The sequence below is a fragment of the Columba livia genome, chromosome 4 (genome assembly GCF_036013475.1).
Source record: "Columba livia isolate bColLiv1 breed racing homer chromosome 4, bColLiv1.pat.W.v2, whole genome shotgun sequence".
Lineage (NCBI taxonomy): Eukaryota > Metazoa > Chordata > Aves > Columbiformes > Columbidae > Columba > Columba livia.
The window spans coordinates 28,635,517-28,660,997 of NC_088605.1; the positions used below are offsets into that span (position 1 = coordinate 28,635,517).

Below are 25,481 nucleotides of genomic sequence, written 5' to 3' on the forward strand. Positions count from 1 at the left end.
TCACATTGGAGATTCATAAAGTCTACTTAAACAGACACAGTCTGTATGCTGCTATTGAATTCTGAATACTTCTGCAGGTAAATACACTGTGGCCACACCAAGAGAAAAACAGTTTGCAAACTTACACAGGGGAAAAACAGAAACTCACAAAAGTCACAAACAAAAGCATTAAGGTAATAAGAAAACTATGTCAATTTGAAAATAAATGCTGCACACAGCCAAAAAAACCACCGCTCCTAAGAAACCTAAATATCTTCCCCTTCTGTCCTGACTGCAAACATCAGTAGTTACTCTTTCTGATAGTCAATGAGAGATTTGTCCTTTACATCTTGCAAGGAATGTACCTGCAGAACAGAGAGCAAGGCTAACAAGGGAACAGTCAGAAGATAAACTAGCTGAATGTACTCACTGAATTTCCTTACAGACATTAAGTTACCTTGCTGTGTTAACCAGCTGAAGATACAAGTACTCAGAGACCTGTTGATGGTTGGACAACATCTGGGTAACACTCAAATTTATTGTCTTTCCACAGGCAAAGGAAAAAGTCACAAAACTTGTGATTTAATGACGGTACTCAAATAGAGATTATATTAAGAATAATATAAATACAGGGAGTCCTTCTCCAGAAGAATTAAAAATAAGTCTTCAAAAAATTAAGCATGAAAGGGTTCTGGATTTTGCTATTTTCAGCTAGCAGATTCTACAGGCGATGGCATCTCAAACCTCTTGATCCCTGCACTCTGAGTTTGGCTGAGTGTCAGAGGACCCTGGAAAAAAACCTGAATTCTGGCTGAAAACTTTCATCAGTAAACCTGGATAGACCAGACAAATAGTGCACTTAAAAGTCCTCAAAGCACAAGGAATGAAGTCTTGAGCAGTCCAGCTTTCCCCAACCCCCAGAAGTCCTTTTTGTGGGCTGAGGCACAGATAAGGAAGAACAGCCCAGCTGATGCTGAGAGCTTGTCAGCCCAATTCCTTCTTTATCTCAAGGAAAATAAGCTTCAAGCTTCCTCTTATCTAGAAGACACAACTTCTAAGGCTCCCGAGGCCTGTCATAACAGGCGATTGAAAAAAATGTGGCACCTATTGACCAGGAACCTGGTCAGATGAAGAACCCTCCTGCGATTCCTCTGCTGGTTACTTCAACAAACCCACTACTGCAGCAAACAGGGTTTTTGCGGAGCGGCAAGGTCTTCTAGCAATACTGCACGTCACACAGCGCAGGCGAGCTGGAGGTCTTGACCTCTTCCCAGAATTTTCCACCCTCAGCACCCTCTCACCCCTTCCTTTTTTCCATTTCAAGGAGGTCCCGGGTTGAAAGGATCCAGGCAAACGCACACATTTATTGTAAGATATAATAAATCTTATCAGCTTGTTCATCTTATCCTGTGGCAACAGTCAATTACATTCATTTGATTCAGACTGGTTTGAAACTGAGCAGAAAGCGTCTCCTGAAAAGCTTGTCTTGACTGACAAACCCCAGAAGCTGATGCAGCCAGGGCTGTTATTCCCAACAAGAAGATGCCTTGAGAAATTTCAAACAATAAGGAAACTCTAAATAGGCCTCCATTCGGGACTGTGCTCTGAGCCCACACATGTAAAACAAAGTGGTGAGCAGGAAGATCACCAGTCCTGGAACATGGTGGTGCTGGGGGACGCTGTGTTTGGGGCATTCCTACTGCCTGACCCACCGCTTAGAGAAGCATCTCCTGGCTGGACTGCTGAAAAGGCAAAAAGTATCGACAGAAAAACCCTGTAAAGCCCAATTCACCTCCCTGAAAATGGACCTTAGTGGCACAGCATAAGTCCTAGAAGCACAAGGCTGAGCTGTAATTTCTCCTGTTATTGGTGAAGGAAAATTTCAGGGGGTCTCTTAGTGTGACATGATGTCTGTTTTTCAAAAACCCTGCAGTTAAGACCTCCTTTTCTCCAGAAAATTGCTGCTCACCTTATTCAGAAAGGCAGATAGGAAAAGGCTGTACATGAGTTGTGGCCTTGGTTGGTCCTGTCTTTGGGGAGGGGAGGAATTGCGTTTTGGTTTAACGCAAAACTCGAGTGCCGGGCTCAGCAGGGCCCTGCAGCAGCGGCGAGAGGCCAGGTCCCAGGGGAGCAGCAGTGTGAGCGCCCCAAAAGCTGGGACAGGGGGAGCCCCGGCAGCACCAGCACGCCGCTGCTGCTGAACCACCCCCAACACATCGGAGACGACCCAAGAGCAGTTCACAGCGCACAGCTCTCCCTCCTGCTGTCTGGAAGGGCCTTGCCATCCATTGTTTCGGTTTACCCTTCCTCCTCAGCAAGACTCTCAATGCATATGAAGTAATATAGCAGCGTCATCTGGATTTTCTTACTGTAGTATTAACATTTCCTCTTTAATATTAACATTCCAAAAAGGAAAATTAATTTATGCCATAAATTTCCAGCTCATTCAAGAATAACACTGTCCCAAATTACCTCCTTATTACAAGCTTTTATAAGCTTATGCATGCAAAAAAGTTATGTGGTTTTTTTTTTAAAATTAATATGTATAGCTGACATAAAGGAAATACTCAAAAAAATAAAATTGAAAATACCACAATTATCCAAGAACCATCCCCCCAAAGCTTAGTTTGTAATTAATTCAGTGTTAAGAAAAACATCACTGATATCCTTCAGATGTTTGTTTCCCAGTTAAAAATATGATGGGGGGGAGGAAATCAAGATAATAGAATCAACAATTCAAAAAAAGTCTATTACCCATCTTAGAAGGAGACTTTAATCTCCTTTCTGGTTGTAATTCTTGCTGCTTTTTTCTTTGCCATACAAGCACGAATAATCTTTCATTTTAAATTCACATCACACATGATTGTTCAAAGAATACTGCAGTGGTGTATTCTACAGAGATCATTGGAACTGCTGCTCCATCAGCTCACAGCAAAGGCAGCCAGGGACACACAACTCAAAACAGTCTCCTCTCCCCAGTGCAACGAAGCACTGCTGGTAGGAGTGGGACGAGCACAGTAGGGAAGAAGGGACAAATGGAGATCCTATCTTTGCTTGTCCTGAAAACTGAAGTACCCACAAAATCATTTGCACCATTATTTGTATCCTCCTGAAGAGCAGAACTCCCAGGATTTTCCACCATGTGGCCTGCAAACGTGTATCCTGATAAATTCTCTGTTTTACTAGTTTAAAATGCACGTTCCTTGGACAAGGACTAGGAGAGGAAACAGAAGGAAAAAGAAATGAAGTGACCTGCCCAAGATCACGCTGCTAGCCACCAGCAGAGCTGGGACTGGAATGTAAGTCCCCTCAGCTCACGGCTCTCCTCTATGCTCAGAGTTGTCCAAGTCCCACCAGTAACAGGAGAGCTCTGCACCATCACATCACACCCAAGAGCAAAGGTGCAGCTGGAAAGGGGCTTTCTTCTCCGTCCAAACCATAACAGTAACTTGTAAACAAAAGTATTAGTCAGTCTAAAATGGGAATAACAACCTCAAGAACTAAGGAGAATTGAGAGAAATATGTATTTTCAACTTCCACTAACATGCGACATTGAAATTTTACTATTTTATATGCAGGAACATTCTTATTTCTAACCACACTTTCTCTGCACCCCAGCACACCTCTCCTTCCACCCTCATATAAGGACCTTTGCAAGTGCCACGTTTCAAACATCTGGCCTGCATATCTATATTTTCTGCATCATACCCATCAGCAAGATCACCTCATCCTGAACTTGTTATTCTTTCCTCCAATGCAAATTCAAATGATTTAGTGGCTCCATCTGCTTTGTCCAAAGTGCTCAGACACCTCAGCTATATTGCTCACTGAATTGCTTTAGGCGTAGCAGACAAAACATGAAGTGTGTTATGTTATAGTTTTGCACCTTTATGGAAAAATGCTTGCTATACAAAAAACCCAAAGGTTCTTTGTATATTGCATTAAATACATATACACATTAAATAAAAATCTGGTCTCTTTCTGAGATTTTAATACTGCATTGAATTCCAAGAAGCTTGCAAACTCCAAAAAGTGGAGAAAGGAAGCAAGAGTGGAAAAACAGACAAGAAATCTCTATTCAGCAAGTTCTTGAGATGTGCATAAACTAATTAAGTATTCTGTTTATTCAGCAAAATACAAGAGCACATCAAAAGTGTTCCTGGGTAATAAAAAAGCAGAATAAGAAGAGCAAACATAGATATTTATTCAGTTGCCCACAGTTCAGTATCATATAACTCTTTACTTCTGTTCCCACACGCCACAGACCTGTGGCATCTGAACCCTGATTTGGGGCTTCAGGGAACCATGGGGCCTCTGCACACCTCAGCTCCTGGCTTGCAAAAGGTGGAAGACAGCAAAAGATAAACCTCCATCAAGATAAACCCATTACTGACAGCAGGATCAATCTCTAAAAACACCAGATAGGTGCTCTGAGAAACGAAGTGGCCAAAATATTATGGAATGGACATGATGGATGGCTCACAAACACAGAGAGCCTGATGTTCATCCAAGCAGACGACTCCTAGAAGCCACTGCGTGTACGCTTAAAATCAGAACCTGAAATTGTTAGAAATTCCTGGAAAAACACTGTGTGGGTTATCAAAATACAAAGACCAGCAAGAGAAGTGTAATCAATATATTTTTTAAAATTATCTCTGCCATTAAGCTTTCACTACGATTTCCAACTCTATTATGCATCATTTGTTTGAAAGGACAGGGTGGCTATTGCTTTTCTTAATCAGAAAGCAACAGTTCTGATCAAGAGTGGATATCTTTAGTTTTATGTCTATAAACTGTTCCTTCTTTTTTTTTTTTTTTTTAACAGATATCCATCTCTATATAAAAATTAATAACATTTTGACACAATTCTCAAAGAGCATAACTCAGCACTAACATTCACTCTGGAGCAGCAACATGTCATTGACTACAGTAGGGCAAACAATTACTCTGCAAGATTTTTGAGGCTACTAAGACTAATAAAATTAAGAGGTCTACAATAGATATTTTCTTTTTTCTTCTTTTTTTTAAGAAATTCCCTTCCTCACAAAGAGAGTACCTTCAAAGTACAGTAACTTAAGCAGCATGTGGCATTTACATTTTCATCTAAATCTTTAAAGGAACCCATTATAACCTCAGATTTGAGAAAAGAACTCTGCTTTATTTCACCACACCAGCCATAAATTATTCATTAATTCTGTTTGCTAACTCTGTAACTAAGCCCAGATGTTTCTGCTGGAGAGGCATTCCATAAGAAAAGTTAAATATAGCAAGCTGTGTGGAAGGAGCAGACGTCTCTCTCTCCCCTAACCACAGCATGCTCAAATATTACTTGATTTAAAATAATGAAAACATTTGAAAAATATTCTGAATATGCAAGTCTGTGAAATGCCACAGTCTGATCACACCATTTCATGTAAAAAAGCCCCCACACGTTCCACTTCGGTGTAAATGAAGTTACTGGTTCTGTCTCTGGGAAAGGTGCTGGCACTTTCACTTGCCAGAGTAAATACAAAATTTACAAGCAGAGGAACACTCCTTGCCATGCATCATTTACCAATATAAATCAAGACCTAAGTTTCCAATTACAAGAAACACTTCTGAGCCAGCTACCAACAGCAGTAACCATGCTGATGAAGAACTGAGAGCATCCTATAGAACTTCTAACGGAACTGACATGGAAACTTAGCGGTGAGAATTTTAAATCCACTTCAGTGCTTCAAAAGAACTTCAGTCATTTTACACTAGCAAAGATGATTAATCCTGACATTTATAATCCAACACTAAGAATGCAGTCCTGCTGAACAGAATGGAAACTACCACCTTCAGACACCCATTCAGACACTGTTATGGTTTCTAGTATTCTTCAGCAACTGTCTTAAGCTGGTTTGGGAATAACTTTTTTAAACTAGAAACAGTTCCTAATCATTACGCAGGAGGTATAGGGTTGAACATCACAGGGCCACCTTCCCTGGAGTTTGGAGACTATTCTCAGGCACACAACACTTCTTCAGTTGTGAACAATGACACAGGAGAGATTTTGGGAAGACATTTAGTCCCTTTGTTCTGCCCTGAAGCAAGATCAGTCCTATTTAAACCAATATTTGCCTAATCTGTTCTTAAAAATTTGAAGCATAGTACATTCTATAAAATGACTTCACAGAGAGAGGGTATTTTGGAGAAGCTCTTATAAACTGGTGTGGTAGTGATGCCACTGCCTTGGTACCAAGTATCAGCGCCTGACATTCAACTTTGCCGCACTTGTGCCTTGTAGCCAAATCCTGTTGTTCTTTAATCACTTGCGTCCATGGGAGACTTCACACGATGTTAAGTCTCACTGCACTGTTAACAGAGGGCACCTTCCCACTAGCTAGCAAACAGGCAAACAAACCTCTACATTTATACTATTAGCCACCTTAGAACACAATAAAACTCTGGTGGCTGCTCATGAAAACATGAATATAAAGAAGACTGAAGTAATAATTTTGGCATGAGGAGGCATACTAGCACTAGCTTTAGTCTCCTCAACGTCAACAATGTTAGGAATAATGGAGTTGTAGCACAAGTCAACAGTCTTAGGGCAATAAATATCTTTTTTACTCTTCCTATTCCATGCTGCCAGAAATTTTCTTTCTGGTAGCTACTCAAAGTTAGCAGAAACAACTGCTACCACAGCATGTCTACGACAGGCAATGACCTCTTCATTTGGCTGTGTAGACAGATCTTAAGGGCATCTCACTTCTACTTCAGAGATCAGCTGGAAAGCAGCCAGTGAGAAGAAGAACAGGATAAATTCTATTCAAGTTAGTCACCCCAGCAGCAACTTACAATTCGGTCCACCTATACAAGGAAATGCTTCCTCTCCAACTTTTAAGCAAGAGGAGAGTTATGCAACATGAAACCTAGAAACTGGACTCAGTTACAGCATGTGTGAGAGATGGAAGATGATAAAGGATCTGGAGGCTCTCAAAAAATAAAGACCACATGTTGGAACAGTGGAAAGTCTTTCCTGAAATCTTTGTCGGGGGGGAGAAGAGGGAGCAGAGTGCAGGTGTGGAGCACCAAAAGGAGTCAAAACAGAACAGAAACTACATGAGACAGCCCATCTCGAAAAAATGTTTTCTAGCATATGAGGGGAACACCACAGCAAAAGAGAAAGAACTTTTAATCTCCTTTGCACTGCATGAATTTCTAGAGCACTGCTGAGTAATTTTTTTTTTATGGAATGAAACCAGCACCTGGTGTATTTCCTGGTTTATGCATGGTAAGAGAAGTTGCAGGAAAGTTTCAGTTCGGACAACTAATTTTAGAAAGTGAAACAACAAATCTGATGCACTTTACAAGCAGAGTCTAGCTACAAATTATACATAGCTATTAATAAGTACAACTGTTCAAAGTTCCTGCTTCTAGGTCATCCTTGTTTAAGCAAAAACTAGGCCTTTGTGAACCTGCCAGTATATCGAGATTTGTGCCTAATTATCTATCTCCACAGCTATAGTGTTTGAAAACAGAGATAAGACCTTAAGTTAGCAAATACTCTAACAAGAATTGAGCATGCATCTCACTTTATAATTATAGAGTCTTATGGGAAAAGGAAGCCACACTTAAGACCTACTTGTTTGTATGACCTGTTACTCAGGCAGAAAACAAAATGTCACAAAGAAGAAATCTTGGAGTTTAACCTGTACTGATTTCTATTTACAGCACCTTACAGCAATTTAAACAACCCAAACCCAAAAAGGTCCTGAGCATACCCCACTTTTGGGACACTTAACTGGCTTGCTCACTTAATGCACACATACAGATGATTATGTTCCAGGGGAATTAGGACCAGATGGGTTTTTGCTGTAAACTTGATTATTTTTTTTAAAGGAAAAGGCTTCTTTTTGTTTGTTTGTTTGTTTTTTTCACAAAGAGAAAACAAACATATTCAACATCTTAAAAAAAGAAGAAGAGAATGTTTACTTTGGTTGCGCTAAGCAGCCAGGTGCTATAATGCTGCAGGTTTCATCTGTAGTCTGCAGTGATGTAAGTTCCGCCATGTCAACCATCACATCGGTCTTGTGGCCGGGAAGCTTGGGAAGCACAGAAAGTATCTTCTCTGCAAGGTTGTCGCCATGATGACCAACTGCTCCTGGGGGGATAGCGGGGGGGGCGAAAAGAGAGAGACCAAAAAACTGTCAGGTACGTAAGTAGAAGAAAAAACAAAACAACCACACAAGGAACTGAGAACAAAATAATAACCATATGTTTTGGGGAGAAGGACACCGGTAGTCATAACATCAAGAACACATTTAGCTTTTCAAAGATATTTCGCTACAGAAGTAAAATTAATTTCTGGAATGTCTGAAATTAAAAGCATTGACAACTTTTCAGAAAGATTAATTTTAAAAGCATAAATTAGACTTAGTTTTACAGCTGTTAGATATTCACTGATTTTGCACTTTAACATGCAAAATATTTCTCTTTGAATAAGAAAGTTGTTAAACAAGATTTGCAGTGGTTATTAAAAAAAGGAGGCAAATTCATATATACATGCTCACATGCAAATTACACTTTTCTACTTAAACTAATAGGACTGTGCTTAAAAGGGCTGTATGCAAGTTGCATACACAGCTACCCAGACAGACTGGCATATTATTACAATAAACAATTACTAACAACATACTACCATCAAGGTCACCACTCTTATATGGACTGATGGCAGCCCAGGTGAAACCAACATGAAGTTACTAAAACAACCCAAGTTACTATGTATGAAATGTCAATTTGACCACATTCCAAGATAAACTCTGAATTCCATCTGGCACATTTGCTTCAACTCTCCTGTTTCAAACACACATTCTCTTCTTTCCATTCACCAACTCTCAACACAGCCACTAAAACCAACTTACAAAACATTGAGACTGTAAGCTAAGACAAAGCAGAACAACATGACACACAAATAGATGAAAAAGTCAGAGAGGGAGACTGGAAGCCTCATTGCCTTTAAGTCAGGAACAAGTTGAAGGTATTTGTATTCTGCTGCTTTAGCTATAGTTCAGCTATCGCCACAGGGCTGGACACCAGTACTGAGCTTAGTTTTGCTCTCCTGGCTTTACTCACAGGGAAACAAGGACTTATGAAGCCACCTTTGAGAGACAAGGAAAAAATCTTTCAGGCTATGGTCCCACTGCATCAAACTCTGTCCATCTGGCACCATATCTGCTCTAATTTTTCATCATTTCCAAAGACAGAGGTCTGTTTCCATAGCTGAAGTAGCTTCACATGCTCTATAAATCCCTTACATCTAGACCATTAGCGGAGTCAGATTATTAACTGCTTTTGGATAAGCAGAAGGTTGTCCCCAGCAAGTCTACAGCAGGCAGGTATCCATGCTGCAAAACCACCACATGGTTTATCAACTATTCTGAATTGTAGAAGTTGAAAAGAGAAGCAAGGATGGAAAGGGAGGAGAAAAGTAAAGTCAAACTCCATGCTGACAATGCTTCTACCCACAGGAGGCAAGGAAGGCACATGTGTCCAGCATGTGGTGGTACTGCAACGTGGACACCTGGCCGCTCAGCTGGATTGAGACTGCCAATTTGTTTCACCAGAGATAGTAATAGTCACAGAATGACAGCAACTTTCCTTTCTATCGTTCCCAGATAGATTTAGACCACTGAAATACAGATGAAATGAGCTGAGTTGTCTTTGTGACTCCCTAAGACATCTGCTCTCCAAAATGCCTGCATTCTTCTTACTAGGTCAGTCACTTGTCAGCCACACCACCATTATCAACACTCACAAAGTTACAGACATGGAAAACAGATGGCAATCTTCTGAACCTCCACCCCCACGGACTGAAAGACTGCTTCCAGTCTGTCTCTCCACATTTGCTGCACGTGAGCAACATTTAGCTAGACAAGACATTTAGCTAAACTGGAAACACCTCAAATGCAGGTAAATCCATGTTAGTTATTAACAACCCTCCTCCTTTCTCCTTGGCAGAGGAGGAAAGTCTCAGTGTATTTAAGTTGCTTTCACAATAAGTAAGTGCCATCTCAGTCTCCTTAACACAACTCATACTCCTTGGAGGTTCCCACCAGTCCGCAGGCACTAATGGCTTTTGCTGTGCCTCATCGAATCAACCAGAAAACATTTTCTGGAGGTTTTAAAAATCCCTTTCATCCTGATCAACTATGCAAACCAGCCAAGGCTGGAAAGACAATTAAACCCCATGAGATTAGGAGAGGAAATCAAGGGGATTCTCTTTTCAGTCACACTGACTTCATTCAGTGGGGTCCATGGGACTGGTTTCCATCCTGTTCATTACTGTCAAAGACAACCAACAGCCTCCTCAGCAGCTTCTCATGACCAATGGCATTCAAAGCAGCTGGTAGTTTTAATGCTGCCAATGCACACACAGACCACACGTTGAAGAGACATGGCAAAGTTATCTGACCAATACAAAATAGGAGTCTTCAGGCCAGGTTAATATCCAGCCTCGAGGACACAGGAAATCTCAGGTATAATGCTGTTTTAATTTTACTTTATCTTCTCATTAAGAGTTACGAAGCGAAATCTGTGACATTTGATACAGGTTGTATCTGGCACAATTGGCAAAGTCAACAAACTGATTTTCTAACAGCAGCTGGGAACACATTAACTACACTTCCCCATTCCCCAAAAAGGCATCAGTGACATGCATGCAAATCAATATTTTATTAAGACCACTAACGGGCCTATATCTCACCATTTGTACTCCAATTCTTATGTTCTCCTACTGGTTCTGCTGTCTGGTTCACAAACAAAACAAACAAAACAAAAGCAGATTTACAGGGCAGTTGCATATCACAGAAACAACATGAGAACTTGGGCAGCAGGAAGACTTTAAAGTCAGTTGTTAAACATGAGGAGCTTGGATTAGAAAGTTCGCCTACAAAGGCATTGCTCACCAGCCAACAACTAATGCAGCTAATTTCCACTGGAGGCTTTTCCTTCGATCAAAATTCAAACATAGGTCAGAGTGCACCAAAACAGCATGCAAGGCATATCTTGCTTCCACTATCAAAGCTTTCTTAACATCTGCTGTTTTAAGTACTTTCTAGATTAGTTCAGGACTGGTGATTTTTGAAAGAGAAATTAACAAACCCATCCCAGTTTTCCTGATATTTCAACACTGCACACTCGTCCAGTGTTTTTCTGAATAAGATCACCATTAGGAAGACTTGACACTAAAGGACTGTAGTAGGATGTCCTGGTTTTGTTAAAAAACAAGTTTCTCTTTTAGTGAATTTGCCTGTCAGCTAAAGCTTCATATTAGCTGCATTTTCCTGAAGAACCAGACACATGTTTTGGTAAACATAGCAATGGAATGCGAAATTATGATAACAATTGATGCACATCTCGTGAGAGGGGCAACGAGAAACAGGTGACCAAGGAACTGACCAACAGAGTATAACATTCCATTCACGTGAATACTTAATACAAAAGTGGGAGATCATGAGAATCTCGTCCCTTTTCTTTCTTTTCCTTTTGCTTATGGCCGACATTAGGAGAGAACCTTGATAGTTGTTCCTGTGAACTGAGGCCTAGTGACAGACTGAATCCAGCTCCAACTGGCTGCAGAGTCCAATCCAGGACTTTGGTTGCCGGCTCTGTAGTTGCTGGAACTTTCAAGATTGGATTTGTACATTTTGTATTATTTTCTCTATTCTTATTAGTAGCATTAGTAAAACATTTTTAATTTTTCCAACTCTCTTCTCTCTGTCCTTCTTTTCCTCCCGATCGCCTGTCCTTGGTGGGAAGGGGAGAGAGGGAGAGGCTGAAGGGAGAAGTCGGGGGAGAGGGGTTTAACAATACATCTGCCATGGTTTTATTGTCACCCCGCAATCAAAACTCTCGACATAGGACAATTCCTATGATGCAACTTTCATTAGGCAATGCATCACCTCAGTGAAAGAAGGGTTTGAAATATCAAAAGGCAGAAATGTTTAACACCTAGTCCCTTGAAAGAAGCTGGATATTTGGACCTCTGGTTCCAAAGTTTAACAATGTTTCGCCATATTCTTTCATCTAGTGTTAGCTTAAGCTGACTTTGATGAACAGTACTAGAAAGCAGCCTGTAAGTTCCCAGGAATTCAGGCATTCAAGGAAAACTAGAGCATCCTTCTACCTTGCCAGAATATATAGAACTACATTCTCCTTTGCACAAAGGAACATCGAAGTAGTCAGTTACCTGTCCCTCTAGGCTGGCTATAAAATGTAAAAAAAAAGCCGTCCAAACAAACAAAAACAGAAAAAGAGAGAAGTAGGCACACAGCAACCCATAGCCAAACACAGCAGCAGAGTGCTGGCATATAACTGATTCCCCGTCTCTCACAACTAGCTATAGCAACATAAGTAAAGAGTAGTTAGTTTGGAGGTAAGAAATGCTGAAGCAACTGCTGAAAGTTCATGCAATTTCTAAGACCCCTGCACTGACCTAGCCACCTGTAGTTTTCTTTAAATAGGCAAAGCTCATTCCATTTATTTGCCTCTATAACAAACCTAACATCTGAAGCATTTAAAAAACTGTTATAAAAGTTTGTGTGCCTATTCCACAATAGTAGAATCTTTATAAACCACACCAGAGAAGAGGCTGCGCCCTGACCCCCAGCACTGAATTGACATCATTTGCATATTTCCAGCTGCCACTACTCCTCATAGCTGCAGTCTACAACCTCAAGTAACCAGAATCATTTAAGTGTCTTTTGCCTCCTGTTGTCAAAGCTCCAGCCTGGTTCATAAAAAGTGGACTCCTGTACTCAGTATACTCAAGCCTCAGTATTTATGTTTTCAAGGCCTCAGCTTATATGATGTGACATGACATAAGAAAGAGACAATTACAAACAAGCTATTTAAAACAGAAATAATCAAAAAGATATATTAGTCAGAACTAGACTTTACCAGAATGACATGGGCTTACGTCAGTCTTCACCCTCATCCTCCTCTATGAATGGGACTAAGCTGTAGGACAATTAAGGCACACTGCTACTTTCTTGTTGCTGTGGCTGCTCGCAGGAATGGAAAGGGAATGATGTCTACACTACTCATTGATGAGTGACTGAACTGTGCTTTCTGTAGGTGTTAAAAGGCTGAAAACACTACAACCAGCACAAGAGTGTGATGCAAAGATGATGCTTGGCTGACAATGAGGGATACAATACAGAAAGTTAAACCTGAGTTTGCAGCCATGGCTGTGGGAAAACATTCCTGTGATTTTTGCCCAACACATGCAATAGGGCTAGAGGAAGACAAAAGTGCTGTTGCCAACAGCACTGAAATATCTAACCTCAACAACACTCATAAGGTTATTATTCAAAACTATAAATTGACTGCACAGGCATCCCCCTGCTATTCTTTCTTCTCTGTGTTTTCCCCACTGTATTGCGTTTCAAAATCACCTGCACATACCAGCGGGTGAGACCTCACTGTTCCCTGCACTTAAAACAGCCCACATCCCAAAGTCTGCAAAGCACCAAGAGACTGGAAAGAGAAATGCGTCAAGCTGTTCTGAACACCAATATCTGAAAGGTATCAATGAGCTTATGAATGAAAAAGGAACTCCAGGAAGCCAGAAAAACTGATTCATAAAAGGTGTGAATGCTGGCAAGATGGTCAATATGAAACACATGGAAGGAGCATGGGGTTACAATATGGAATCACAATGCAAATATTTAGGGGCACTAATATTAGAGGATAAAAATAAACAGCAATTAAGGTGCCAGAGTTAGCTCTCACTTTAACCAGTGTCACTTATCAGAGTACCACTATAGCTGGAGGATTTATTCTACCAGTTAAAACAAAGGCAGTGAACTTTAAAACAGTAAGCAGGCAAACAAAAGCAGCATCACACATAGGGAAACATTGAAAGTGGAAATCTGCTCTATGGAGAGACTGATGAGCGACAAGGTGAATCAAGCCAGTTTGCAGAAGTAAAAAACATCCAGCTGGCACTGGACATTGCTGAAAGAGAAAAGTGGCCAGTACTTTTATCTCTATACTGACTCATGGATGGTGGCAAATGCCCTGTGGGGGTGGTTAAAGCAGTGGAAGCAAAATAACTGGCAGCGCAGGGGCAAACCCATTTGGGCTGCCCCATTGTGGCAGGACATTGCTGCTCAGCTAGAGAACCTGACTGTAAAAGTTCGCCATGTAGACACTCATGTGCCTAAAAGTTGAGTCACTGAGAAACACCACAACAACCGGCAGGCAGAACAGGCTGCTAAGATTAAAGTAGCTGAGGTGGACTTGGACTGGCAACATAGAGGTGAACTTTTCCTAGCTCGGTGGGCCCATGATGCTTCAGGGCATCAAGGTAGAGATGCAACATATAAATGGGCTTGTGACCAAGGGGTGGACTTAACCAGGAACAAATACTCAGATCCCTTCTGATATGTTTGTTTGTTTGTTTGTTTTTAACAGAAAAATATGCCATTTTATATGTGACTATTTTTTAAAATAATGTTCACAAAAAAAAAAAAAACAAAACAACCAATTTCTTGACATTGGCACCAGAGGTTCTTTACCAAAACGTACTTAATACTTCTTTAATATGTTATTTAAAATGGAAAGATTTTAATACTTATTTAAGCACCAGTATTTTCCCTTAGTTCAACTGTTTGCAATTGCAGCACCAGAAAAGCTACTTTTGAGACATTTTGACTTTTACTATTAGAAATCAATTGTCATTACTGAAAACTGTTAGTTATTCTATCTTAACATCTTACTTACTCTAGATAAGCATGGAAGATGAGCCAAAAATAAAACATCTGTTAGTGCAACTCCTTTAGACATCATCTAGACCTACTTAAAGCTGTATTCTGTCCAGGTCTTTGAGTTAGAAAATATTTGCCTCCTGATAGCCTATTCAGAGTGATTCACAGTCATCTGGTTTGAAGCAGTAGCCTGATTTAATCAGAGAGTAGCCCAGCACCTGCCCCTAGTGAACCTCCAGGTTTTTGTGGAAGTGCTTGGAATATGAAAGCATTCTCAAAATTCACGGATACATAAACACTTCTCATAGCTGCAGCCCACATGTTGGACAAGATTCAGGTACCAATAAGACATTTACAAATCAAATCCAAAATCTTTCATCTTTAGAGAGAAGAGATTTAAAAATTTGAAATGAGCTGTAAAGAAGAAAGTCCACGTCAAAGACTTCCACCTGCACCAAGCTGTTATTTGAAAAAAAAAATATTTATTTTTATACTGCTGACTGAAAATACATATTGTAGCTTAGAAAAAAATCCAGTGGCTCGGTTGCAAATGCCAAGCTGGAAACTTGCAGACATGAAGCTTTAGCTTTTACAAAGTGCAAGGCTGAAATTCAACAGACGCAGTCACCTGAAGGCCAAACAGTGGAGTCAGGTGTAGGGGGTCAGGAGAGAGCATATATAAAAGGCTGAATATACCTAAGAAAATCAAGGTTGCAGGTACAACTTCATTGTGCCATTTTCCACTTCTTGAAAGCTGATTTCACAACTCTAAATGCTGGTTTTTTCATGTACTTTTTACTGTACAGTCTCTAGGAAACCAATGACAAAAATCTCATTGTGTTGAGCTAAACTCAGGTCCATACAGTTCTTTACCTCTGAAATGCACTAATTTTTAATTCCTTCAGTTAGCACTGTGCTTGATGACAAAAGCACAGTATTATGTCCAAAGCACGGGAAGACTTCAATCAAACATTCAGTGAATTCTGGAGACAAAAAGAACAGTTGCATGAAGGGATCTTGGTTTCGGTTACAGATACTGAAGAAAATATATTACTAAGAAAATAGTAATCATCTGTACTCCAAGAGCTTTGATGCATCCTCTATAAAGCTGCCCCACCACAGCCCTGATATTTTCTCTGAAGAACATTCTCTTACGGAAGCACAAGATTCCAGACTTCACTTCCCAGATTTAAGCTGGTATTGTCTCTCTTCGTGCATCCTCAAGAGCCAGGCAGCTCCTTGTCATGCACGATTTCCAGTTCCTTTTCTTGCTTTTAACTCTTCCCACCACTCAAGTGCAGGAATCCTTGCCCAGTTTCTCTGGTTCCCACCCCAAACAGAGACACCTCTCCCAGTTTAACTTCAAGGCTCATCATCCAAGTCCACTCTCCTGCAGTCTTCCCAGCAACCTTCCCAAACCACAGCACAGCAGTAACCACCCAGATCCATAGATGCTCTTCAGCATGCTGTTGACAGGTACAAAACCTACAGCAATGCAAGGATACGCAAAGCCAAAACTGAGAGGGAAAAGAAGACAGAAGAAAATTTCAGAAACAGATGAGCTGAAGATGCAACATTGTGCCAAGCATTTGCTATGGGATGTGTGGTAAAAAATTATGACCTGACTTACTGACTACAGGTAATGCAAACAGAACCAGGCCCACACACTGTATATATAAGCAGATCTATCAATAATACAATGGGGTAAGTAAATGCAGCAGCTCCTGTATCAATTATTCTCTGAGATTACTGTTTCCTCTAAAAGATCATTATTGCAGAAGTGAGAGTCTGATACAAATTTTTTCTGGGTCATGGACCCTGCACCTTGCTGGTGACTCGTTCTGTCACTCTTCCATTTTCTGCCCTTTTGATATCACATCTTACCAGCTTAAAACACTTCAACTCACCAAGCTTGCAGGTTGATTACAATACTAGACATTCTCCTTCTGACAGTTTCCCAATGGGGTCTCATAGTACTCTCTATGCTTCTCAACTTTTGCATCAATTCTGCACTGATTTGCAGCATTAGATTTACCATATGGTTCACTCTTACACCCATTTACTTCCAAGAGAGTGTTATATAAAAAATCATGTATTGTTTTCACTCAAGCATAATGTTTTCCAAGTTACCAACAAAAGCCATATGCAATTGCTTCACTCAAACACTAAGCATAATGCATAACATATAAAACCCATTTTTATATATATATATATCATACAGCAACACTTTCAAGCATATAGACATAGCTAAGTGTATACATAGATGTCTATTTATTTAGATAACTATAATGCTAAGGCTGACAAATAAATACGCTGGGAAATGCTTCACAGCAATCCACAAGGCACAGTTTGAACACTGCAGACCATTTCCTTCACACCTTGGGATGACACACAGGCACAGCTAAGGTCACTAGTTTGCACCAAAGTGGAAGTGCCAGAAACAAACCCTTGTGTTTCCAGCAGAGCCTTCTGCTTCTGTCTTGGTTTCCATGACCCACTGAGGAACAAGGACGTGTGGCCAACCACCACTGCCGTAGTGTTACACATGCTCCCAGGCCACGAGGACTCCTGCAACTACCAAAAAACCTCCTCATGGGGTAGATGTGGGCCCACAGGGATGATAGCCCCTGTCAGCGGTGGTTTTCTTACCAGCAAGGTCCAACGTCCTGTCCACAAAGATGACAGAGGCCTTGTTGGTGGCCATCCTCCTCCTGTTCCTGGCTGGGGCGTAGCTCGCCAGCTCAGCAGCAACGACCCTGCTGAGGGCCCCCACGGCGAAGCTCTCCTCCCGCAAGCTCAGGGCGGTGAAAAGAGCATCCAGGTCACCCACCAGGGCCCGCACCGCCACCCGCAGCTCAGCAGGCAGGGTGCCCAGCCCGACCTCCGCGGGGCCGGGCCCTCCAGAGCCGGGCAGAGGCGGCAGGAGCTCCGCCAGAGCGGGCAGCAGGCAGAGCTCCGCCGATACGGGTGCCAGGAGCGGCGGGCCCCGCAGCACCACCTCGGCACGGCCGCCCTCGCCCATCCACCGCCGCAGCGTCTCCTCCAGCTCGTCCGCCCCGCCGTCTTCCGCCTCGCCGCCGGTCACCAGCACGCAGTGCCTCACGGCGCCCTGGCCCAGCACACGGCGCACGGCGGCGGCTGTGCCGCCTCGCAGCGGCCCGCTCACCACGAAGACGACGCGGGCCGATGCCGGGGCTGCTCCCGCTGCCTCCGCCGCCTCAGCGGGCAGCGCCCTGACGGCCAGCGCCCCCGCCGCCAGCAGCTCGCCCGCCCCGCCGCCGCCCCAGTGCAGCGCCTCCGCGGACACCGCGTCCAGGAAGACGACGGCCCGACTGGCCCTGGCGAGCACGGGCTCCCAGGCCTGCCGGCACACCCGCCGCAGCTCCGGCACCGCCATGGCGGCAGCGGCAGGCAGCGCTGACAGCCACAACACACCGCACGTGCCGGCGCGCCGCCGGCGCCGTAGGATGGCGTAGCGATCGAGGATTGGTTGTCCGCAGCAGGGAGGGGCGGGGCACAGCAGGCCGTGTCGTCCCCGCGTCGTGACAGGGCCGGGCGGCGGTGTCTGCGGGGAGGGGGCGGCCCGGGGGAGGCTGCGGGGCCAGCGGCGGCTGTGGTGAGGCTTCTTCCCCGGGCCGCGGGTGTGGTGTTGGGGTGTCCCCCCAAGGGGCCGTCCGTCCCAGCGGGACCCGCCCAGCTGCCCGCGCTGCTGTTCCCCGTGTCAGGCTGGCCCGTTCTCCAGCCCGGGTGTGTCACACCGCGGGAGCAGCACCAGGGGTACGCCTCTGGGAGAGAAGAGGGGAGTGGGCTCTTCGTTTTGCTGGCAGTGCCAAGTTCTGAGAAACATTAACATGTTTCTCTCATCTACGGTCTCTATTAGCAGCTCTGCTATAGCCTGTAGCCCCGGCCGGCGCCCGGAGTGACATCTGAGTACTGACAGTTCAGTTTTGCCTGATATTTTCCTGAAAAGGCTGGAAGCCGCCTTGATCTTGCTCCTGGTAAATGTTAAAGCAATTCAGTGTCACTATTTATGTCACTATCTCCTTTGTGCTGTGTCCATATCTTTGTTACACTGAGAGAATGACTGTTGTGCTGATACTTTTTTAAATGTACAGCACTGGAAAGGTGAAACTTCCATCACCATTCCCTGTCCTATAATTCTGTATTTCTTGTGTCAGTGTTAACAAATGTGGTTGAATGCCCAGTGGTTGAAAAGCTAGCAACAGGAAATATTCTCTTTTAATAAATGCAACTTTTATGATATGCAGTTGGAGACATATGCCCAATTTAGTTCCATTTCCACTGTAGAAATCTCTTGATCTCAAAATCAGTTCCAAAGCTAACTAGAAAAAATGCCGTAAATGCATCTACAGTTTCTTCTCTAAAGAATGGATGCTCACTTGCAAATCTGTGTAGTACACCGTATTTCACTTGGGCAACTTCCTTAGTACAGCATGAGAAGAATACCTTTTCTGATATAGTAGCATTACCAGCAATAACAAAAAGACAGATTATTTAATTAGTTCATCTGCTGTCTTAGCTGGTTTTCTCAGGTCTCTTGCAGGTTCAGCTGGTTTCAGGACACTGAAAATCATCAGTAATGTGTAATCACCAGATTTCCAGTAATGAAATGAAATCCTCTCCTTCCAGTCTGCTCCACGCACATTCCTACCCCAATGCGTTCTTCCCCCTTCCAAATGCAGGCTTTGTCTTTGTGCTGTTCCAATTCCTATCCATTATTTTAACCTTGGGGCATATAACTTCATTATGCTAGAAAAATATGTAAGCTAATAGCCTTCTTGACTATTTTGATTTGAAAAATGAATGCCAAGAAAGGATTGGGGATGGTTAACCACTGAAGCCTTGCAGTTATACACAAGTAGAATTATCCTCCTCTCATCCTGAATTACCTCAGATATTTATCTCTGAGATTTTGCTTTATGCTTGAGTGCCATGGACAAACGCTGGATATATTATGGCTTGTCCGTTTTTAAAAGGTTGGGTTTTTTCTCAGGCATATTGTAAAAACAGCAGATGCTTTTTTTTTCAGAAAACAAATATCTCTATTACTTCATAAATACTGTATAGATTGCAACTAGTTCTGCATATGCCAATGTTGAAAAAAAAAAGGATTACTAGCCAGAAGACAAAATGAGGTTAATCAGTTCAAAGCATAGTGGTTAAATTACAAACAGAATTATCTAAGCAGTTTTTACAGCTTATTTTATTCCACGTGCAACTTCACTACTACTGCGTTAGAAAAAGAACTGTAGTAAAGGGTTCCTGTAAACTTGATATCTTGTGCATTTTTGGAGTGTGACCTGTGGGTTAAGATGCTTAAGGAGTTAGCAAAAATGTTGTCTTCTGTCCTCGGCCTTTTAGCTACTCAGGGTCTTGGGAGAAACCTTTTCTTCAGGCCCCAACTGCTGCTCTCCCGCTGTGCAGCACTAAGGAGAAATGGCAAGGTCCCTTCCAGAGGCTGGGCCTGACTGGGGCTGGTGGAAGTTTTTACCTTTGAGGGCAGAATTTAAAATGTCACCTAAGCTGGCACTTTGACCTCGGAGCAAAGCAGGAAACAGGTTCAGAGCACCCTCTCTGCCCAACCAGAGCCAGAGGTGGGGCAAGATCTTCCTGGGAAGGGCGGAAGGCTGGCAGCTGTTTGCAGGACTTAGCCTTCTCCGGCCAGCTTCCAATGCTCAAACTGTTCCAAGATGGATTTTTATGTGACCACCAGCTGAATGTGATCTCTGTTTAAACGCTTCTATGACAAAAATTTTCTTGAGGATCGGTGTTGATGTATTTTAAGAGATTTTATGTTCCGCACCTACTCCTGATTTCTCTTTGTGATGGTTTCCACAAATGAATTTTCTTCTTCTTTGTCTCTGCAATCAAAGGAAACTATTAGTTCTACAGTGTCATTTAATGTTGGCCAGAAGCATGTTAAATGCCCAAGCAAACAAAAGAGGAATGAAAATTAAGAAAGACACTGATGCCCAGTAAGAGGTACTACATGGCAAATTTGTTTTATGAGAAACAACTGTTTCGGATGAAAAACACCTCTGTTCACTCCATTACTACAGGTATAAAAATGGAATTGCATGATGAAAACCTACCCAGTTATACCACATAATTCATGGTCTGTACGACACCCAAACCCTCCGATTTCAGGGGAGAAAAAGTGCCTTTTGAGAAGGTAGTTTGTTCATGTGAGCTCCAGTGAAACGTGATGCCATACATGAAACTTTAAAACAAAGTTCTCTATGCAGGCAGTTCAAAGAATAAGCTTCCCCTGCCTGGGCTTGAGATGTGCTTATAATACAGTCAAGCCTTCTAGTCTGATTTTTTACAAGCTGTCCTGCTGTGAAAGAGGGGTCCCTTTTTTCATTTTCACAAACATCCCAAAACACTGAAGACTCCATTTGTACACAGAACTGGTCAAAAACTTGTTTTGAAAGTTGTTGGTACTTAAATATTCCAATGAATCTTGCAGTTGTGAATGCAGCATTCATAAATGTAAAGTGAGAGCATCATCAGTAAAAATGGCTTGCGACTTCCCACTGCTTTTAAAATAGAGAAATTTCTTCATGAATTCTGGAACTTTGACATCACACTATTAACGTTACACACTCTTACTGGAGCTAAAAATAATATTAGGTGCTTTGTGGAGAAAAAAAAAAAAGTATAAAGAGTTGTTAAACCTAAAATATGACCTCCGGCTGGGAGGGTCCCTGCGCAGAGAGCTAGGACAGTACTAGTAGAAGCAGCGGCGTGTGTTTATCCTGCGGTTACCCTCCCCCTGGCAGCTGCCATCGGCCGCCAGTAGAAGCACGGCACTGGACTGTACATGCGTTTGGCCAAGTCCCGCTTCTGGAGATGGGCGAGGGTGTCCCAGAGGAGGCCGCCGTGCTGCCACTGATCCCCGCTGCGGAGACGGGCGAGCGGCTGGGGATGCACAAGAGCAGAGGGACCGCCGAGGGCAGCGGAGACAAAGAGCAGCGGGAGGAAGGGAAGGCGGCTCTCGCAGGCACGCCGCGCCCCGGGACGGTGCGGAAGGCACCGCCGAGGTGAGTCCCGGCGCCTGGCAGCGCACAGAGCGCGGACCGGGCGGCGCGGCCGGTTCCGCGGGAGGACGGCTCGCGGGCTGGGCCCGGCCTGGCCGCTCTCCCCCTGCGGCCCTCTCCTCCCGCGGGCGGCCAGGAGGCCCCTCCGCTTCTCCTCGCTCGCGGCCGGCGGCGTCCCCGGGCCGGGCGGGCCTGTTGGAGCGCAGCGGGCGCCGGGCCGCGCCAGGCCACCTCCCCTCGCGGCCCGCCCGGGCGCCGCCGGGCCGCCCCCCGCATGCCCATGCCCAGGGCGCCGCGGGGCCGGGCCGGGCCCGCTTCCTGTGCGTGTCACTCACTCGGCGGGGGAGGGGAAGCGCCGAGCAGGCGGCGGCGGTTCCTCCGCGAGCGGTGCCGTTGGGCCGGCCGGGCGCTCGCAACCCCCCCGGCCGCCGCCCGGTCACGGCCTTGAGGCGGAGGCCCGGGGCGGCGCGGCGCTGCTGCCGAGCGGCGGGAGGCCCCGACGCCGCCGGGCCTGGGCCCTCGCGTCCCGCGGGAGGCGGCCATGTCTACCGGTGAGGTGGAGCGGTTGTCGGCGGACCTCGGCGGGGCCGCCGGGGACGAGGAGGAGGAGTGGCTCTATGGCGGTACGGACCTTCCCAGACCCCCGTTCCCAGCCCACCTCCCCCGCCCGCCCCCTGCCCCGGTGCTCTGCCCCGCCGCCGCGGCGGGGGAGTTGCTGTGTGTGGGGGGGTGGATAGGCCGCGGCGTGCGTCGCCAGGCCGGCCCGGGACTGAGTGCTACCCATCGAGCCGCGCCAGCCGGCGGCCGTTTAAAAGGGTCTCCCCGTCTCGCCACCCCCGCTCAGTCCCCTCCTCCTGGCCGGCCCTCCGGCCGTGCCGTCCCGGGCCTGTGCGCGGCCCCCTCCCCGCCGCCGCGGCGGCTCCCTGCCCCCTCCCCCCGAGGCGCCGGTGCTGCGCAGGCCAAGGCGTTCTGGGCCTCGGCAGCGGGAGGCCCGCATGGCGCTGCCACCCCACGCGCGCTCCGGGGGCCGCCGAGCCTCTCCCCTGCGCTCCCCTGACCGGGCGCCCGGCGTTGAAGTACTGAAGCAGCCTTAACCTTTTGTGCATAAACTTTCTTTGTAACTTTAGGGACTTCCTTTATGTTCAAATCATTATGAAGCGTGTGAACTAAACCCTACACCTGTGGTGGACCTGTCAATATAGAGCACTGAGGGCTCGGGTCTGCTCGACTGATTTCACAACTGAAACGTTATGAAAATGTCTCAAGGGTTATTGGATAGTAAACTGAATGGTTGTCTAATAATCTGCATGGCAAGATATCTGTTACGGTTAGTATTCAGGGGGTTGTAATCTTAACTACTGTGTTTCTTTTCTCTTGCGATAGATGAAAATGAAACAGAGAGACCAGAGGAAGAAAAAACTAGGTGAGTATCTTGACAGCTGGAAGTGCTGTAGTGTGGCTGCACAAACATTGTATTCATTCTTCTTCCCAGCTGCTTGAGGGTCTGTGGTGCCTGAACACACACTGCTGTCTTTGAAAATCCCCTTAAGATAGTATGTTTAGTCTGCTAGAATGACTTGTCTTTTCTGTGAAATGGTTTTACCTGTGAAATTGGGACACTTGAGTATAAAAGTTATTTTAGGTTTTAACTGAATGGACAACAGTAGCACCTCACAAAATGCTGACAGGTCTCTTATTTCTGTAATCATTGTGCTTTGCAGTCTTAGGAATGGATCAGATAATTCTAGATTATTTAGAAATGAAATATAACATGTCTCTCAAAGAGTTTACAATATAGTTACAGAAAGGGGAATACAAGGAAGCAGTGGAAGATTACTCAGTAGTTTGATGTGCAGATCCCATAAGGCATCTGCTAAGGGTTTTGGAGTTGATTTTGTTATTAATAAGAGAGTATTTGAAATAAAGTTAGAAAAAGCTGTGGAAGTATTTGGGGGAGCCCGCTGGAGTTATAAGGAACTGTAGGAGAGAAAGCACAAAGATGGTCCTTTGGAAATCTAGCGAGGTTGATGGAGGTTGGTAGCAAGGACTGACTGGAAATGGGAGTCAGTCTCATACTGAATGAAAAAAGTCTCACAATTGAGAAACTATAGAAATTGTTGATTGTCAAGATAAATTAAACAAATAAAGGGGAAATCCATGCAAGAAAACATGCATTGTTATTTTCTATAAATGCTTCCAGTTATCAGAGTTTTTTTTCTATGAGAACTCTTGGATTTAGTTACCTTTGGTGGACTTCCTGTCCATAGGCTTGCTCAGTTGTTTTTTTGAGCTGATGACAGCCTTTGGCAGACACAGTGTGCTACAGCAGTGACGACCTCTTGTAGTATAAGAAAGAGAGTTTTTTCCTGTCACCTTTTCCATGTCACTTAACCGTTTTCTAGACCACTGTTGCATTCGTATTGAATCGTGTCTTCTCCAGGATGAAGAATTCCAATTATTTATTTGCTATTTATTTGGAAGCTGTTCTATATTGATTGATTCCTTGTGTTCAGTTGCTTTTTGTTGACCTGGTACCTTTTTCAGTATTACTGTTGTTTAAGAAAATTATTTGCTTGGCAACAAAATGATCCTTAGAAACAGTGGTGTTTTACTTCTGTTTCTGGTCAGGAGTGTCTAGCTTGGCATGTGGCTGCCTCCATACATAGTTATGGACTAAAAAGCCTAACAGATGGTAGCTTATGTATCTTACGGGTTGTGTTTGGAACTCTGGAAGCATGGTGACAGTTTACCGGTTAGAAGTTTTTGGTCTCTGATCTCTCAGTTTTGGCATTCTTCGCATAAGTAAAAATTGTGAGGTTTTATTTAGGTTTTGTAGCTAGCCTGTCATTTTACTGGGTGATGAAGTGAAATGGTCAAGCTTGGAACCTGGGGTCATACCTGGGCTATGTTGGGTTTTGGGCCAGCACTCATCAGTGGGTATTTTGCCAACAGAAGACAGGATCAAAATAATTCTATTCAATAACGATTGGCAGTTGCTCACTGCATTTCAGAGATGTCTTTTCAGTGAAAGAGTATTGCTTCTAAATGGCTCCCTGCTTACTCTGTTATTTGTGGTGCAACATCCTACCATTTAATGGAACTGGGGTAATTAAAATATTGCTGCGTAAGAAACAGCAGTAGGTAAGAGCCCAATGAGAGAGAGCTCATTTGCATGTATTTGACAGTGCTTGTCATTTTAGATGGACTAGTAGTTTTCAGTCTACAGTTAAAGTATAATTAAATTAATCATTGAATTGTAGCTATTCCATATCATGGAAGAAAATTTCACGATGCAGATGTGTGAATTTTGATTCAGCACAACATTACCTATAGATATTTGGATGTTTTTTCCATTATGTCTTTGAAAAATGTCAGTCTGCAGGGAAAAAAAAAAAACACCTGTTATTCTCCCTTCATATATCTTGAAAGATTTCGCTTTGATTTCCAAAAAGGACCAAGGTCTGGTGCCTTATTACTTTCAACTATTCTACAAACAACCAGTTAGTATGACTTAAGGTAGCTAGATATTATCCTGCTAATATAAAGTTATAGCCTTCTAATTTTTTAAAAAATAAATTATTTATTTTAGTTAATGCAGAAAATAGCTGGAGCTTTGGCTCTTCTGTGGAATGATATAGCAAGGCTTTTTTCACCATTAGCTGATACATGTGAAGTAGTCTGTGTATAAATACCTGGTTTCATC

General features: G+C 43.8%; 2 protein-coding genes across 12 annotated transcripts in view; one reads left to right on the top strand and one right to left on the bottom strand.

Moving 5' to 3' along the window:
- The window catches only part of SCFD2 (sec1 family domain containing 2), a 197,899-nt gene extending 179,721 nt beyond the window's left edge, over positions 1-18,178 (bottom strand). The window contains exons 1-2 of the mRNA XM_021285832.2: positions 17,367-18,178; positions 7,942-8,110 (exon numbers count right to left, since the gene is read on the bottom strand). Of these exons, the coding sequence (XP_021141507.2) occupies positions 7,942-8,110; positions 17,367-18,114 (917 nt within the window). The 5' untranslated portion in view covers positions 18,115-18,178. The remainder of the gene's footprint in view (positions 1-7,941; positions 8,111-17,366) is intronic.
- Positions 18,179-22,118: 3,940 nt separating this feature from the next.
- FIP1L1 (factor interacting with PAPOLA and CPSF1) overlaps positions 22,119-25,481 on the top strand; it is a 42,964-nt gene continuing 39,601 nt past the window's right edge. For all 11 annotated transcript variants that reach the window (XM_065060909.1, XM_065060911.1, XM_065060915.1 and 8 more), the window contains exons 1-2: positions 22,119-22,401; positions 23,162-23,201. In XM_065060909.1, coding sequence (XP_064916981.1) covers positions 22,320-22,401; positions 23,162-23,201 — 122 coding nt within the window. In that variant the 5' untranslated portion in view covers positions 22,119-22,319. The remainder of the gene's footprint in view (positions 22,402-23,161; positions 23,202-25,481) is intronic.